This window comes from Seriola dumerili, unplaced genomic scaffold (genome assembly GCF_002260705.1).
Source record: "Seriola dumerili isolate Sdu_G_001 unplaced genomic scaffold, Sdu_1.0 BDQW01000192.1, whole genome shotgun sequence".
NCBI classification, from domain to species: Eukaryota; Metazoa; Chordata; class Actinopteri; order Carangiformes; family Carangidae; genus Seriola; species Seriola dumerili.
This window is the reverse complement of record NW_019174447.1, coordinates 74645-89382: the sequence shown is the minus strand read 5'-3', so window position 1 is coordinate 89382 and position 14738 is coordinate 74645. Positions and strand designations below refer to the sequence as shown.

Sequence of the window (14738 nt, the reverse complement as noted above, 5' to 3'; positions counted from 1 at the left end):
CTCTCAGATGGGCAAATGTCTACTACATGTGGTCAGCAGTGGTGCATGATGTGTTCAGATCCTTTACTTAAAGTAGGAGCACCACCACAGTGTTTCAATGCAAGTGAAAGTCTTATTTTGAAAATGTTATTCAAAGTACTGAAGTAACAAAATGTATGAAAGTAAAAAGTATGAAAAGTACTAAGTAGTAGTAATGATAGTGCAGAAAATTAACTCTTTACTATTATAGATTATCATAACTGATAGCATCTTCCTGTTGTAGCTGGTGGAGGAGGAGCTCATTTGAACTATTTTATATATCATCTGGTCAGTCTATAACAATGCATCATATACAAGCTTATCATATATTATGTATGCAAATGTATGTATTCCATTTGTAAAATTGGTTATTCACTGAAAAGTACAAGTGCAAGTAACATACTTCAAATGTATATTCCCATATTCTGTACATTCCACCACACGTGGTCCAGCACTGTACAATGCTCTATGTCTGAAGTTTATGCAGTTACTAGTATATTTGTCCAGTCCACCTAACCTGTCTATATAATTGTCGCTCTGTGTGGATCTTCTGTTATAGTTGTCATGTTTCCTGTTGTTGTCCTCGCTCTCTGTGTGTGACTTTACAGGAAATCTGCATCAGCCGGAGCAAGAAGTTACACAATGTTTTCATCATCTGATAGTGAACAGATAGTTAGGCTGTAACATACTTCTGACAGGGAAGCGACAGGAATATATTACACAACGATTGGAAGCAGAGAAAATACTGCTGTACGACACTTACAAAAAATACTAAAAGAAAATGATCAGTGTAAACTCTAAAGAAAACCAAGACAGACAATAACAGGAACATTACAGGACATTATAGAGACTCCAGTGACGATAACAGACTACAAAATCACTGTTGAGCAACCGCTCCTGAAAACAACAGGGTCACAGGAACTGATTTTATGTTATGATAAATAACAAAGCGCTTTTAGTCTAATTATTAATTCACCCCTGAGTTTTGAAGAATATTATAAGAATATAGGTGTGAGTCTTACCAGGTGTGGTTGTTCAGTGTCCAGCGGTGAATCAGAGTTGCAGACAGTAACACGTCCCGGCTTCAGTTTGTCTTCTGGGCTGAGCTGGACTGGAGGGTGGGACGCTTTTAAGTAGCACCCCGCGTGACGTAGGTAACTCCTCCTCCCTCCTGTGTGTGTGTGTGGGGGGGTGTTAGAAGAAGTGTGTTCTTGTTACTGCTGCTTTGAAAATATACATCAACTTTCCTTTTCCCTTCGTCTCCCACCTCACTTCCTTCCCTTTCCTCATCACTGATTGGCTCTTGTTTTCGCCCTTACTACCCCTCATTTACTTGATTGAGTTCGCCTGAGCACTACAAGGCTGTTTAAAAACTTCACTCTCATGCATTCATCCCTTTTCACCTTCTGCATGTGGTGGCAGCTCTTTATGTGACTCTTTATTTCTTATACTTTGTCCGTGTGAGTCTCTGAGAACTTTTTTTATCCTCATTTCCTTAAGAAGGACATCTGAGTCTACATGATTTATTGTCTTAGTTCAATCTTTCTTTGTTTCATTTCAGAAGCAGCAGCCCATGTGTTCTTCCCCTCCTCGTTTAAAAATAGTTTTATGAGACTTGAGAATAAACCTTTGTCAGAGGATTGATGTTTCATGGCCTTTTCCTCTCCATGTATCCTGACCCAATCCCCATGATAGTTCACTTTTCATTCTGAACCTCCTAATCAACACTACATATACAGTGTATATACAGCACATACTATACTATACTATATCATATAAATCCTATACTTAACGTGTTACTTAAAGAACCAATACAACAGTGTAAAGATATTATTACAAAAAAAAGTCCAGCTTCATGCAGTTAAAATAGATGCTCTGCAGACAAATGGCCACTGTGATGTTATGATACTGCTATTATTCTACGTGACATTGTTAAATTGTTAATAGTGACACATGAATGTGTCTGAGAGGTCACCAGATGATCAATGGGAGAAGAAAGAGGAAAAAACAAACTTCTCATTTTCATCTGTTCATCTGTTCTCATGTTTCTGGACTTTTCTCTAATTCTGTTTTTGTGACAGCTCAGACATCTGGAACATGACCAGGACTTACAGCTACACTGTTTTCATTGGGGTCACTAGCCAAAATGGTTTAGAACCACTGGTTTATTATTAACAATGAATTACACTTTATAAGTTTCTCATGTGTTTTTAAATAAAATCTTAATCCAAAAAGTAACTAGTGACTCTAGCTCTCAAATAAATGTTGAGTAAAAAGTAGAATCATTCGGGAAAAATCCATAGTTAGGCTATATTTAGTTTTAGCTTTAGCTAAGGCTAGGAATGATTATCTCACCTACTGTTTTCACTTGAAAGACAGTAGCTCCCTTTTGTTAGCTGCCTAGCGGTCTGTATGTGGCTATATGACAGAACGTTACTGCAAACTTTATGCTGCTGTCATGGAAATCATATATATATTAGATAGATAGATAGATAGATAGATAGATAGATAGATAGATAGATAGATAGATAGATAGATAGATAAATAGATAAATAGATAGATAGATAGATAGATAGATAGATAGATAGACTCAATGCAGTCCAGTAATCTTTTATTTTATTTAGATAAATTTTTCAAATTAATTTAATTACCAGCTCTTGGTGAATGGTCAAAGACACATGTTGGTAAATCAAAACTCAAACACTGTGCTGAATGGAAGGCGACACTGTAAAACTGTAAAATAAGTTAAATGTGCACAGTCATGCAGAAAAGTTTCCTCTCAGTTTACATTCTGGTATTCAGACCAAAGACATTTCTCTCTGATCTGTATTTTTCCTGACTTTGTGTTGTAATGTAAGACAAACCACTAACAGGACAGACCAAGGGGTCACATGTTCAGGGCCCCTAACAGCCATGTCCCCTGCCTGCAGAGCATTAAATACAGACAGGCATGTCAACTAAATGTCTAAAACATAACTATACAAGGCAAATATCAAAAGTGCACAATATAAATAATCTTCTTAGAGCGTCATTTGTTTCTTCAGGGCACTGATGCTAACAGACTCTTTCATAGTAAACATGATTAATAATCAAAACCACATACATAAAAACAACAACTTGTCACCATCTTAAACTGTTTTAGAGTAGGAGCCCCTCTTACAAACATGTATTACTGCAGAGGCAATAGATTTAACACTTACAGATGTTTAGAGGCAGCTGATATTCAATACAACAGCTCTCAGTCGGTCAAACACCTTCACTGAGCACAGTCAGTCTCTAGTGCAAAACTATTTACTGTATCACTGCTGACATGAGCATAAAAAGTGTTTTCAACATTTTCCTTCCTTCATAAGAACAACACAGGAGTGGCTTTTATTTATCTTTCTTCAAAAAACATCCGTCATCAGGTTCCACAAAGCGGGAACCATCTATACATCACACTGAACGACAGTCTGCAAACACTGAAGTGGTCCAATGTGTTAAAGTTTAGGGAGGGTTTCAATCCCAGGTTTCAATTGGATCATAGGAATGTCCTTGAAACCAGAACTTAAGGGTTCAGTCGTAGTTCTGGAAATAAGAAAATTATGAAAAATCATACTAACATTTATAATAAAAAGCCCTGCAACAGCAGTAATGTCATGTGGTTCAGTCCATCTACATAAGGATGGCGATTTTAATGACATAACGGTAATATTTCTGTTTCACTCAGCTTTAAAGAACACCATTTCCCATAATGCTTAGGCCATCACAGGTTAAACATCACCAGCCTGACACGACACCATCCATGGTGAATCGAGTCTTAGTTAGTTTAGACATGTGTAATGAAAAACTACATTAGAAGAGAGCACTGGTGGATACTGTGGAAGCGGTAGTGTTTTTATATGCTTAACAATTAATTGTGAATGAATCCTGACTGGTGAGTTCTGTAGTAGATACCAGTTTATCTTGGAATATGAACCCCAGTGAACTCCCTAGAACAGGATTCATTTGGCTACAGAAGCTAGTGGAGCACAGGCCAGACATGATGACGTGATCGGCTCTCTACTCGGTCTTTCAGAGATATTTCACTGAGTAAATAAAAACTGTGACCTGTTGGTGGAGCTAGATGAAAAGTCAGGGGATAAACAGTCAACAGGATTCATCTGCTGGACCAGAATAATGGACTGATCCACCGAAGCTGCCAGTCCAACAGCCACGCCGCCGGTGTGGCTAAAAACAAGAGTAAATTATAAGGAATGCGGCTAAAAACAGCTAAATTACAAGGGGAGAATTACAAACTGCAGTTACCACAAGTGTTGGCACAACTACCAACAAACTCTATTGGTTTGTGGTAACAAGGATTTACGTTATAAAGGAATTAAGGGCAAATTCAAAGTGATTCAATAGCTACAGTTAAAGCTTCTCCCAGTTGTTAGCACTGGGCAGATCCCACCGACCAGCAGTGAGGGAGTGGAAGAGGCAGCTGTCTGAGTGAAGCCTTTTCTCCTGGATGAATACAGACTTACTAAACTAAAAGGGTTAGTTTTGAAACAGGTTCCTTCAGTTTCCTTCTTCTCCCACTAGACCTGAATCAACTCTGTGAAGCTCAAAGCGCCTGAGACTGAAGGAGCTGATGACATTTGTTCTGAACTTGCTCTTCATATAAAACCTCAACCTTAAGCTCATGTAAGCATTTAAGTCACAAACTAATGGAAACACTAAATGAAAGAGAAATTCATTTGAGGTCAGTTAATGCAGGTGTAGTTTTACCAATAAAATGTATAATCTCCATCTGATCCTTTTCAAATGAAGACACTGCAGGTAAGTAGTAACACACACAAGCTTAAATCTTACAGTATGTGTGTTATACGTTTCTGTAGCTGTAACGGACCTGTTGGATACTTTGTTGTCCTTGTATTCTGTATTTCCAGTATGGACATATTTACTTGCATGTCGCTCTGTTCCTTGTGTATAATATAAAGTCTGTTGGTATTACAATACTTTGGTTTTCCATTGTTGTGCATATGAAGTGTGGAAGTATTGTGGCCACTGGGAGGAACAAATCTGAGATTTCAAGTGTGAAGTCCAAATGGTTTGAGAAGAGTCATAACTTTTTGTGAATCAAGTTGTAACTTTTTTTTTAGAAGACTCATAATTTTAAAAGAAAAATTCATAATATCTCAAGACTAAAGCTAGAGAAGAATAATATTTTAAATTACAGCTGTAACTTTTAAAAAAAAGTTGTAATTTTAAAAGAAATGTAATATTTGAAAACTAAATTTAGATTTTTATATAACATCATAATTCTTGAAGTAAGGACAAAGTTGTAATTTCAGAGTCAGAATATTTCAATAAAGTTGTAACATTTGAAGAATGAAGTTGTAAAATAACAGGATCTTAATCCATTGCTATAAACAATCCAGTCAGTTTTAACCATCACGCTGATGTTTATGGCCTTAACTTGTGTAGTTTTGTTTTACCAATAAGTGTGTTATTCTTATAGATTTTGAAATAAAACCAGTTGCATAACATACGTTTATAACCAAACATGTTCTAAAGCGGAGTTTGTTTTCCTGCAGGAGCTGAGCCGAGGAGACCAGAGACCAGGACTCCATGACTGTCTGAGCCAGAGCGCTGCAGTAATGAGCTGCTGGCGCGTTACTAGTCACCTTATGGCTTTATTCTTGTAACATTTAAATAACTATTTCTGAAATGTCGCACTTTTTTCTCTCATGTTAGAAATCCAAGGTGAAGACGTTTTTATTATCAGAAAGAAAATATATCTGCTTAATATAATTGTGAATTTTTTACAGGCTTTTTCTGGTAACTTTTTTTTATGAATTACTTGATCATTTTACCTCTTCTCTAAACATCATCCAGATGAAACACTGGTCAGCATATACAGCGTGTGACGAGCGGCCACAAGAAAACATTCCTTCATTTTAAAGTGTCACCAGCCAAAAATGCTGGAAACTACTAATCTGTCATATGAAGACGCTCAGCAGAAAGCAGAGCACACTCCAGACTAGCCTACAATACTACACATGACGTGCAAACACACAAAAAGGTGTCATGTCAAAATAAAAGAAGAAAAGAAACTAAACAATGTTTGATTAAAGTGCAACGTTTGGCAAGAAACAAGCAGGGATGATTTAAACTATTCATGATGATTTCTGTTCTGTTTGGACCACAGTCTCTTCCTTCACTAACATGTGATGACTCGTTTTTAACAAACCAAACCACCCTTTGCTCTCTATGTTTCTCCTCTCCTCTTCCTATTTCCCATCCACTTCTTCACCTTCATTTTCTGTGATTGGACCCAACCTCTCCTCCACCCCTGCACAACTTCTTCTCCTCCTCCTCCTCCTCTTCCTCTCTAGGATCCAGCTTCCTGTTCCTGTCCCAAGGCCTCTAACAGGAGTCCCATGGGTGTCCTCTTCAAACCGATGCTCTCCAGTTTGTTCTCCAGCTTGTTCTTCAGGCTGCGTAGTCTCACCGACGCATGGACCAGAACCACTGTGAAGGTGAGACACAGACAGAGGGATGAAGGGAGGAAATGCTCTCTAGTTAGCTAGTTAAGGTTAACTGAGCTGGCCCTTCTGAGTTGTGATAACATAGTTAACTCAAATTACCAAACATTCTCAAATACTGGCTGTGGCCTCTTTTATTAAGCAGCTGCAGAGTGAACTAGGTCTGTATTGGCAACATGTCTGTTTTGCACACAGGCCTTTAATGCAAAATTTGATCAGAAATTTCCTCCAATATTAATTTGCTGTTGCTACAAACGCAACAATTCCTCCATGTTTACTCCGTTGACTTGTGTTGACTTGATAAATTAAATATAATAGATGTTTCATAATAAAAGTCTTTCAACTCAATAGGCATAATCCCTCCCATACCTGGTAGGCTTTTAATGTGAAATTTCTCTGGGATGTTGTTGCTTCACTGACATTAACTTAAAAGTGATGGATGGAAATAATTTGTGAATGAAAACTTTACTGTTGTGGTTGTGTGAATTAGCATCTGTGGAAATGTACATAATGCTGAATTTAACATGTAAGTCCATTATACTACAGGTGATTTAATGATTCATTGGACATTATTAGGGGTCCAAGCCACAACCATTGCAACCCTATTATTAACCTTATTCTGCCACTATATGTAAAAGCAGTTGTGCAGATTCAAATGTAAAAGGTGCAAAAGGGGAACTTTAAAGGGAAGATAGTAGAGCCTGCAAATGTTTTCCAGAAAAACAATGACCTATGTCAACCTTAAGGGAGTGCTATAGTAAGCAAGGTGAAAGCATTTTGGTTCATAGCCCACTGTAGGGGCTTCACATGCCTCCACTTCCAGCCTGAACTCCACCCACTCAGCATGTACACTATGCCACTGGTAACCCCGTGATTCAAGATGTAATCTTATCAATAAAAGCTGTTGTCACACTCTGTCTGTTGTGCACAGTGGTAAAAGAGAAAGGCCTTTTCTGCAGAACAAAGAACAAAGAAAAAAGGACCAACCTTTCTTACATCAGCACTGGCCCCACTTTTATTGCAAGATAACCCAGTTTTGTTCATCTGCTAATTAGGTATTGTAATCGACTATTTTTTACTGCAAGCCATTTCAAGAAAGAAATAGAAGGTGGTCAATTCCATCACTTCACACACGTTAGACCCAGCCAGAGACGAAGGCCTGACCCGGCTGACGAGCTGGTAAACGCTGGACCACACCTACACCTGCTGCTGGATCCGAGCAGTCAGTGGAACAGACAAACACACATCTGGTCGCTTGCAAGCACGATCATCAAGTCACGCCGACACCCAGGCAAAGTCAGTTACAATATTGTGTGTTAATAGCGGCTAAATGATTACATTATCAATGCTGGATGCTAAGTAGGTTTTTATCATGAACTTATTTTGTACAAGGACAGGAAAGACAACAAACATTTTCCACCATTTGAAAAACATTTCATATGCACATTCAGATTGTCATGTGTGTCATAACACATTAACCTCAGCTGCACTGACAAACCAGCTGGAAAAGTTTCCTAAACTTTGACACTTTATAACTCAGGATGAAAAGTGATTCACACACACAACAAAACTGTCATTGTTATTGAGGTCCATGGCTGGCACTGACAGAGGTCGCCTGAGCCACCAGTTAAAGTCCTATTGGTCAGTGCTCTCAGCTTTTCAGCGTTTCCATTTGGGTCAGTTTATTTCACAACATCAATACAGCACTTTTCACTTCTCATTCACCTCCATGGTGTTAGAGGGTAAGAAAAAAATTCAGAGATAAGCAAATAAAACTAAAACTATCTGCATGACTAAAAACCACCAGAGGGAAGTGAAAATACAGGTCAACTGGTCAACTGACTACAGAGTGTAAAAATATACAATATATTGTTTAAAAGCAACAAATACAAAGTGTACCAGCAAAAACATCAGCAGACATCAGAATCCCAGTAAATGATTCTGATCAGGTCATCCATGCTCGACAGGGAGTAGGAAGAAGTTATTATTGCTTTAACAATAAGCTTTGTGATTAATGTGAGAACTCAGCTATCCTCCACCAGTCTCCATGATACTTCAATCCACACATTCAGACACAAGGAGACAATCAAAACAACACAAGTCACAAGTCCATCGTTTATCCGTTCAATACAGCCTTTTAAATTTGATTCGTGCTCCACATGTTTTCATTTCTTCACTCCAGGTGTTCCATAATTTAACTCATTTGATTGCAACACACTGGAATTTTGCATTCGTTCTTACTAATTGTTTTTCGAACATATCTATATATATATATATATATATTCTCTCATTGGAAACAACCTTTGGTCACTGTTGAAGATATTTGCTGAGTTTTTGCTCTGAACACGATTTGAGCAGTTCCTCAGTCAACCACATCTTTAAATTTTTGTGCTTTTAAATGATTAAAACATGGGTTTGTCAGCTCTCCTTACGATGTTTTGTTAACTGTTCTTACAGGTGATGTTTGGAAACGACAATATGAAGCTCAGTCTTATTCTGCTAACTGGGCTGGTTCCCAAAACCAGTGTCCCCAGGCAAGAGTGTGAGCTAATTTCATGCTCTGATGGAACATGCTGATATTTGTGCGTGTGTGTGTGTGCGTGTGCGTGTGTGTGTGTGCGTGTGTGTGTCTTACTCAGTACAGGGAAGGCTATTCCAAACAGGAACACAGCAACGCCTCCCAGCACCGATATGAAGAGGTAACTCGCCAGAAGAATGACCAACACACAGATAGATGGGTGGTTTCTACGGAAACGGCGAACGGGGGCTTGGTTCTCGGCCGTCCAGACGAAGCCCAGGAACAACAAGGTGACCACCACTGCCCCAACAAACAGCTGGAACGGCTGGAAATACCTGAGAGCAGAGAGAGATTCACCAACATACAGGAAGTGAAGTGATGGTCTGCCCCCATACCCACACTTACAGTATGAGCAAGTTGTCAAGTGGATACTAGTATAAGGTATTTCCTGATTAGTGCCTTAGTGCCTAAGTGATTAATTATTAGGACTGCCAGCATTTATCAGATCTCACTGATGATCACTCATGTTTAAAAAAGACGTTCTGTCACTCCCGCAAATACAAACACTGTAGTTGGTGCAACTGAGCTCAGATGATTTGTTGGAACAGTTTTACAGTTACAACCAGACGACAGTAAAAAATTAGATGGAGTTATGTAGAAGCACAAAGGTCTACTGTACATAAAAGAGACATAACATTATATTATTTTGATGGTTTCTGTCTGATAAAAAAGACTGCATATGTGGGAACTAAACCCAAAGGCTTTAATTATTCTACGTTTTTCTTATTGTTGACAAATTTCATGGAAATACTGCAACAAACACTGAATGTATACTACTGACAAGTATTGTGTGTGTATATCAAAGCCTGACATCTTATTCCTCTGTACCATAGAGCTCATTGTTGACCAAAAGCTATTAAAAGACATCAATGAGCCACACTGTTGCACGTGTTCCATCATTACCATGAACACAAAGACACTGTAGTTTTATATTGACTCAGTCTCACATACACTGTCCTGCTGCCTGTCACTACATCATCAAATATGGATTAATCCACTGCTTCTGTTTGAATAATGTTTAATAAAAACTACAGTTACTGAGCCATTAACAGTGAAACTATACATTTGAGAGTTTTGTTATAAGATGTACGTGGTCCGCAGGAACCAATGAGCTCAGGACTGAGTGTCACATGACAGAGAAGTCATAAAGTACTGAGAGCCAGACTAACATTCTCTATATATTCCCTGTATATCAGTCAGTTTTTACTTTATAGTGAGCAGTAAACTGAGATCTTTGGACTATTAAGAATCATCATGTAGTTACATAAGTGTCAGGTGTTAATGTCACACCACTTGTCACACACTAAAATGTGACACATTGTACCGTTGGATTGTTGGTAGAAAGTAGTGTATATGCTGTGGACAATACTGTTTTCATGGCATTGCGGAAATTTTTGAGAGCACAAAGTACATAAATGTCAGAATTCAGACACTGAAATAAAATGGCAGTAAAGATAGTACACAATGTAGTAAATAAGGAGTGATTTCAGACACAGGTCTGGTCTTTCTATGTAATTCGTCAGAAGAATACATAATAAAGCTAACCTTATCTTCAAGGGGCGCTGCTCATTTCCTGTGTACATGCATCATAAGTTCACTGTTCACAATAATCAACCTTATTTATAGAGCACTTTTCATACAAGAGAATGTAGCTCAAAGTGCTTTACAATAAAAAAAAATAAAAGTACAATTAAATCAGGGTGAATAGTGGAATAGTTCACTTTCACTGAAAAAAAAATATGAAAATGATGATGGTGTGTTGGGTCTGTGCCAAACAAGCATGTTCCCTTACATCTGGAGAGTCTGATTTAGATGTTGGATGATGGATGTTAAGGCTACACAACCTCATGTTTGAGTTGAAGGATACAGCAGAAATAGGAATAATTAAACGGGTGACAATCTCTTTAACTGACTGACAGTCTGTCCCTTTCCTCACATGTTAACGGCTGATGGGGATCAGCAGGAGGGGTAAATGAAAACAGATACAAAACAGAGTAAGATGTCACCCTGATCTTCCTCTTATTCTCTCTCATCTGTCCGTGCAGGCTGCAGGAGTTTGATGCAGACATCATGTAAAGTCATTTCAAGTGTCGCAGTAAAATGCACATAACTCCACAGTGTTTCCTGCAGATACTTCCAGTATGTTCGTTATGGATGAGGGGGTGTCACGTCAGCAGAATGAAACTTACCCCACTATGAAGAGGAAGCCTAGCGCAGACAGGAAATAGTTGCTCTGGTAGTACAGCAGGTTATTGATGATGCGGTTGTTCCAGCGGTCCAGGTCGCGGACATCGGGCACGGCGAACCGGGCCGAGCTCAGGAGAAAATCATCCAGGCTCCGGAGGGGTGGCGGCCTTACGTCTGCCATTTTTCCTGAACGATCGTGAACTTGGCTTCCCAGAATGCAACGCGGGGAAAAGGGGGAGGACGCAAAACGGTGGGCAAGTCGCGCGAGCGATGTCTGGCGATGCGCGTGCCCGAGTGATCCAGCATGGTCCCGCAGTAACGAGGGGAATAATACCAGTGTCTCATTATCACTCATTTATAGCGGGTTTAGGTCGCATCTATTTAAATCAATATAGATATTTTATATTCTGACTTAGATTTAACTCACAATATGAAGAAGTTTATCTTACCCTGACTCAAATGTTATTTTATACAGTCACATTTTAGTCTTTAGCTCTAGTTGCAATATTAATAAATAATATTATATATAATATAAATAAATACTAAACTTTTGTATTTTTGTATCATACATTTTTAGAATTTTGTTATAACATAATGTAGCGTCAGTCAATAGTGAAACTACAGGTCGTTTCACCGGTACTGTATGTGTTCATTTAACACAGGTTACTGTGCGCCGTAGCCAATGCCGAACAACAAACCTGAACTGGTTCCACCTTGTAATCTCAGCGATATCAACTAACTTCAACAACTCCCACCGTAGACTAGTTCCCGCTCCCTGAACTTAACAGCCTTAACACAGTAACCCTTAACAGAACAGTTACATTAACATGTCACCTAGTCCGTTACACTAACCCCCCTTCTCAAAGTCTCTTGCCCCTGATGGGGCAAACAACCCCCCAGTCTCTTAAGGATCCAACAGGGTCCCACCCACTTATTGCCCTTCTTTCTCTGGGGATTATACACCCAGACCAGCTCTCCGACTTCAAAATGTCATCCTCTGGCACGCGTGTCTGTCTTGCACTTGCATTTGCAGTTGGCCTCTGGCCAACTCATGTGCAGTCTCCAAGCGGTCCTGGAACCTTCTAGCATACTCAGGTCCAAGAGGGTCCACAGGGCTGTCAAGCGGTTTGCCCAACATCATCTCGGCTGGAGTCCGGATCTCCCTGCTTAACATGAATTGAGAAGGCGAGCAGGAAGTGGAGTCTTGGCCCGCCGATCGGTACACCATTAAAACAAGGAGGACATGATTATCCCAGTCCCGTTGGTGTTTAGCAGTCACTGTGGCCAGCTGTTGTGCCAGGCTGGGGTTAAATCTCTCGACAAGCCCATAGCTCTGAGGGTGGAGCGGTGTGGTGTGGGTCTCATGGGACCCCAGTTTTTCACACATAGCTGCGGACACACAGGACTCAAAGTTCCTGCCCTGGTCAGTGTGGGTGACTTTGGGTACCCCAAATCTACTAGACATCCCCTCCAATGCATCCAATGGTTGCTGTGTCACCACCCACGTGAGCACTGGTCTGATGTCAACGTCCTCCTCCTGTTTGTGCCCCCACTCTGCAGCATCCACCACTGCCAGTCCATGGCTGGTTGGAAGCCCATCTGAGCCCACAACTGCACATTTCACATCTGGTTGCACCCGCTCTCACTCCTGTGCCTCTTTCCTCTCACAGTTGTGGAAGCCACCATCGTTGCAGGGGCAACCGGAGAGTGTGTCAGCATTTCCATGGTGAGCCCCTGGTCTGTGGACCACAGTTATACGCCTGTAGCTCTTCGATCCAGCTTGCCAGCTGACCTTCTGGCACTCTGAACGACATGACCCACTGTAAGGCAGCGTGGTTGGTCCTAACATTTGAAATGGCAGATGGCAGATGGGATGCAGGAGAACCCCCTCACAAACTTTCTGTAGTAGGAGGCAAGGCCCAGAAATCTTTTCAGGTCCTGCACAGAGCTGGGGGTTGGCCATTCCCTCACTGTTTGTACCTTCTCACCCATGATGCTGAGATCATCATCGGTGGCCCAGGAATGTTACCTCATGCCTCAAAAAGCAGCACTTCTGATGGTGTAGTTTTAGTCCTGCTGCTGCCACCCTGAGGGCCCTGAGAGCTGACTCGAAGGACTCACCATGAACGAGGATATCATCCAGGTAAACAACACACTCTTGCCCGGGAATGTCTGCCAGCACCTTGTCCGTCAGTCTCTCAAATATGGCAGGGGTGTTGCAGGGACCAAACAGGAGGACCTTAAACTGCCACAGGCCCCTTCTCGTGATAAAGGCACTCTTGGGTCTGGCCTCTGGAGTGAGGGGGATCTGCCAGTATCCACTGCGCAGGTCCAGAGAGGAGAACCAAGACGACCCCGCAACTGTGTCCAGGGCCTCATCAATGTGTAGGAGGGGATAAGGATCCTTTTTGGTCACTTTGTTGAGGGGTCTGAAATCCACACAGAACCTCCAATCATCCTTCATCTTTTTGGGAACAATGACAACTGGTGAGGCCGAGGCTCTGTTGGAGGGTTCTATGAGTCCAACCTGTTGCATCTCTCACAGGGCTTTGTCTGCTGCCACCTGCCTGGCCAGGGAAAGGCATCGGGGTCTCATCCTAACAGGTTGCTCCCATTTCAATGTTGTGCTGGATGACATCTGTCCGGCCTACATCGTCCTCTGACCATGAAAAACTGTCCTTAAACTCAAGCAGGAGCTGCCACAGAAGACCCTGTTCATTGGGAGTCAGTCCATCACAGTTTTTCTGCCAAACCTCCCTGACGGCCAAGGCTCTCTCCCCATTGTCAGGTGGGGTGGTGGAGATTGGTTGTGGGTGTTGAACAGCGGCCAGTGTTAGTTACTTAACACAGTAACCCTATAACAGTGTTTCTCTTGGTGGCTGTCAACCATAATTAAGTTTGATACTCAGTAAAGCAGCTTTGGAAGGAAGGCTCACTGGTGTTTACATGTTGTTGAATCTGATCTGTGGTTTCTAATGAGAAACTCACTAATTAACTGTCAGTCCTGCCCTGACACAACTTTGTAAATTGCAGTGAAATATGTCATTTAGCTGCAAAATGGCAGGAATTTCATGAAGCTGTGGAAGCTGAACTTAAACTTTGGTCTGGACTGGGGAGAGGGGAATGACTAATTCTCTCTCAATGAGCACTTTATTAGGAACTCCTAACACTGGGTAGTTCCTCCCTTTGCTCAGCAGCCTCAGTTCTTCATGTCATGGATCCACCAGATGTTGAAACTTTCCTCAGAGCCTCTGCTCCATGTTGACATGATGCATCACATCATTCCTGCAGATTCATCAGCTGCACATTCAAGCACATTCTCCTCTGACCTCTCTCATCAACAGGGTGTTTCTGTCCACAGAGCTGCAGAACTTTTGTTGTTGGCACCATTCTGAGTAACTCAGAGTAGAGTAGAAAATCCCAGTTTCAGAAATGCTCAAACCAGC

At 40.9% G+C, this 14738-nt stretch overlaps 1 protein-coding gene across 1 annotated transcript; it reads right to left on the bottom strand.

Annotated features, from left to right (window-relative positions):
* Window positions 1-2627: 2627 nt before the first annotated feature.
* On the bottom strand, window positions 2628-11473 carry LOC111227969 (PRA1 family protein 3-like). The gene is made up of 3 exons (XM_022753727.1): window positions 11295-11473; window positions 9163-9380; window positions 2628-6513 (listed from the first exon to the last, which is right to left on the bottom strand). The coding sequence occupies exons 1-3, from the start codon at window positions 11471-11473 to the stop codon at window positions 6374-6376; spliced, it is 537 nt and encodes a 178-aa protein (XP_022609448.1). The 3' UTR covers window positions 2628-6373.
* Between the last annotated feature and the right edge of the window lie 3265 nt (window positions 11474-14738).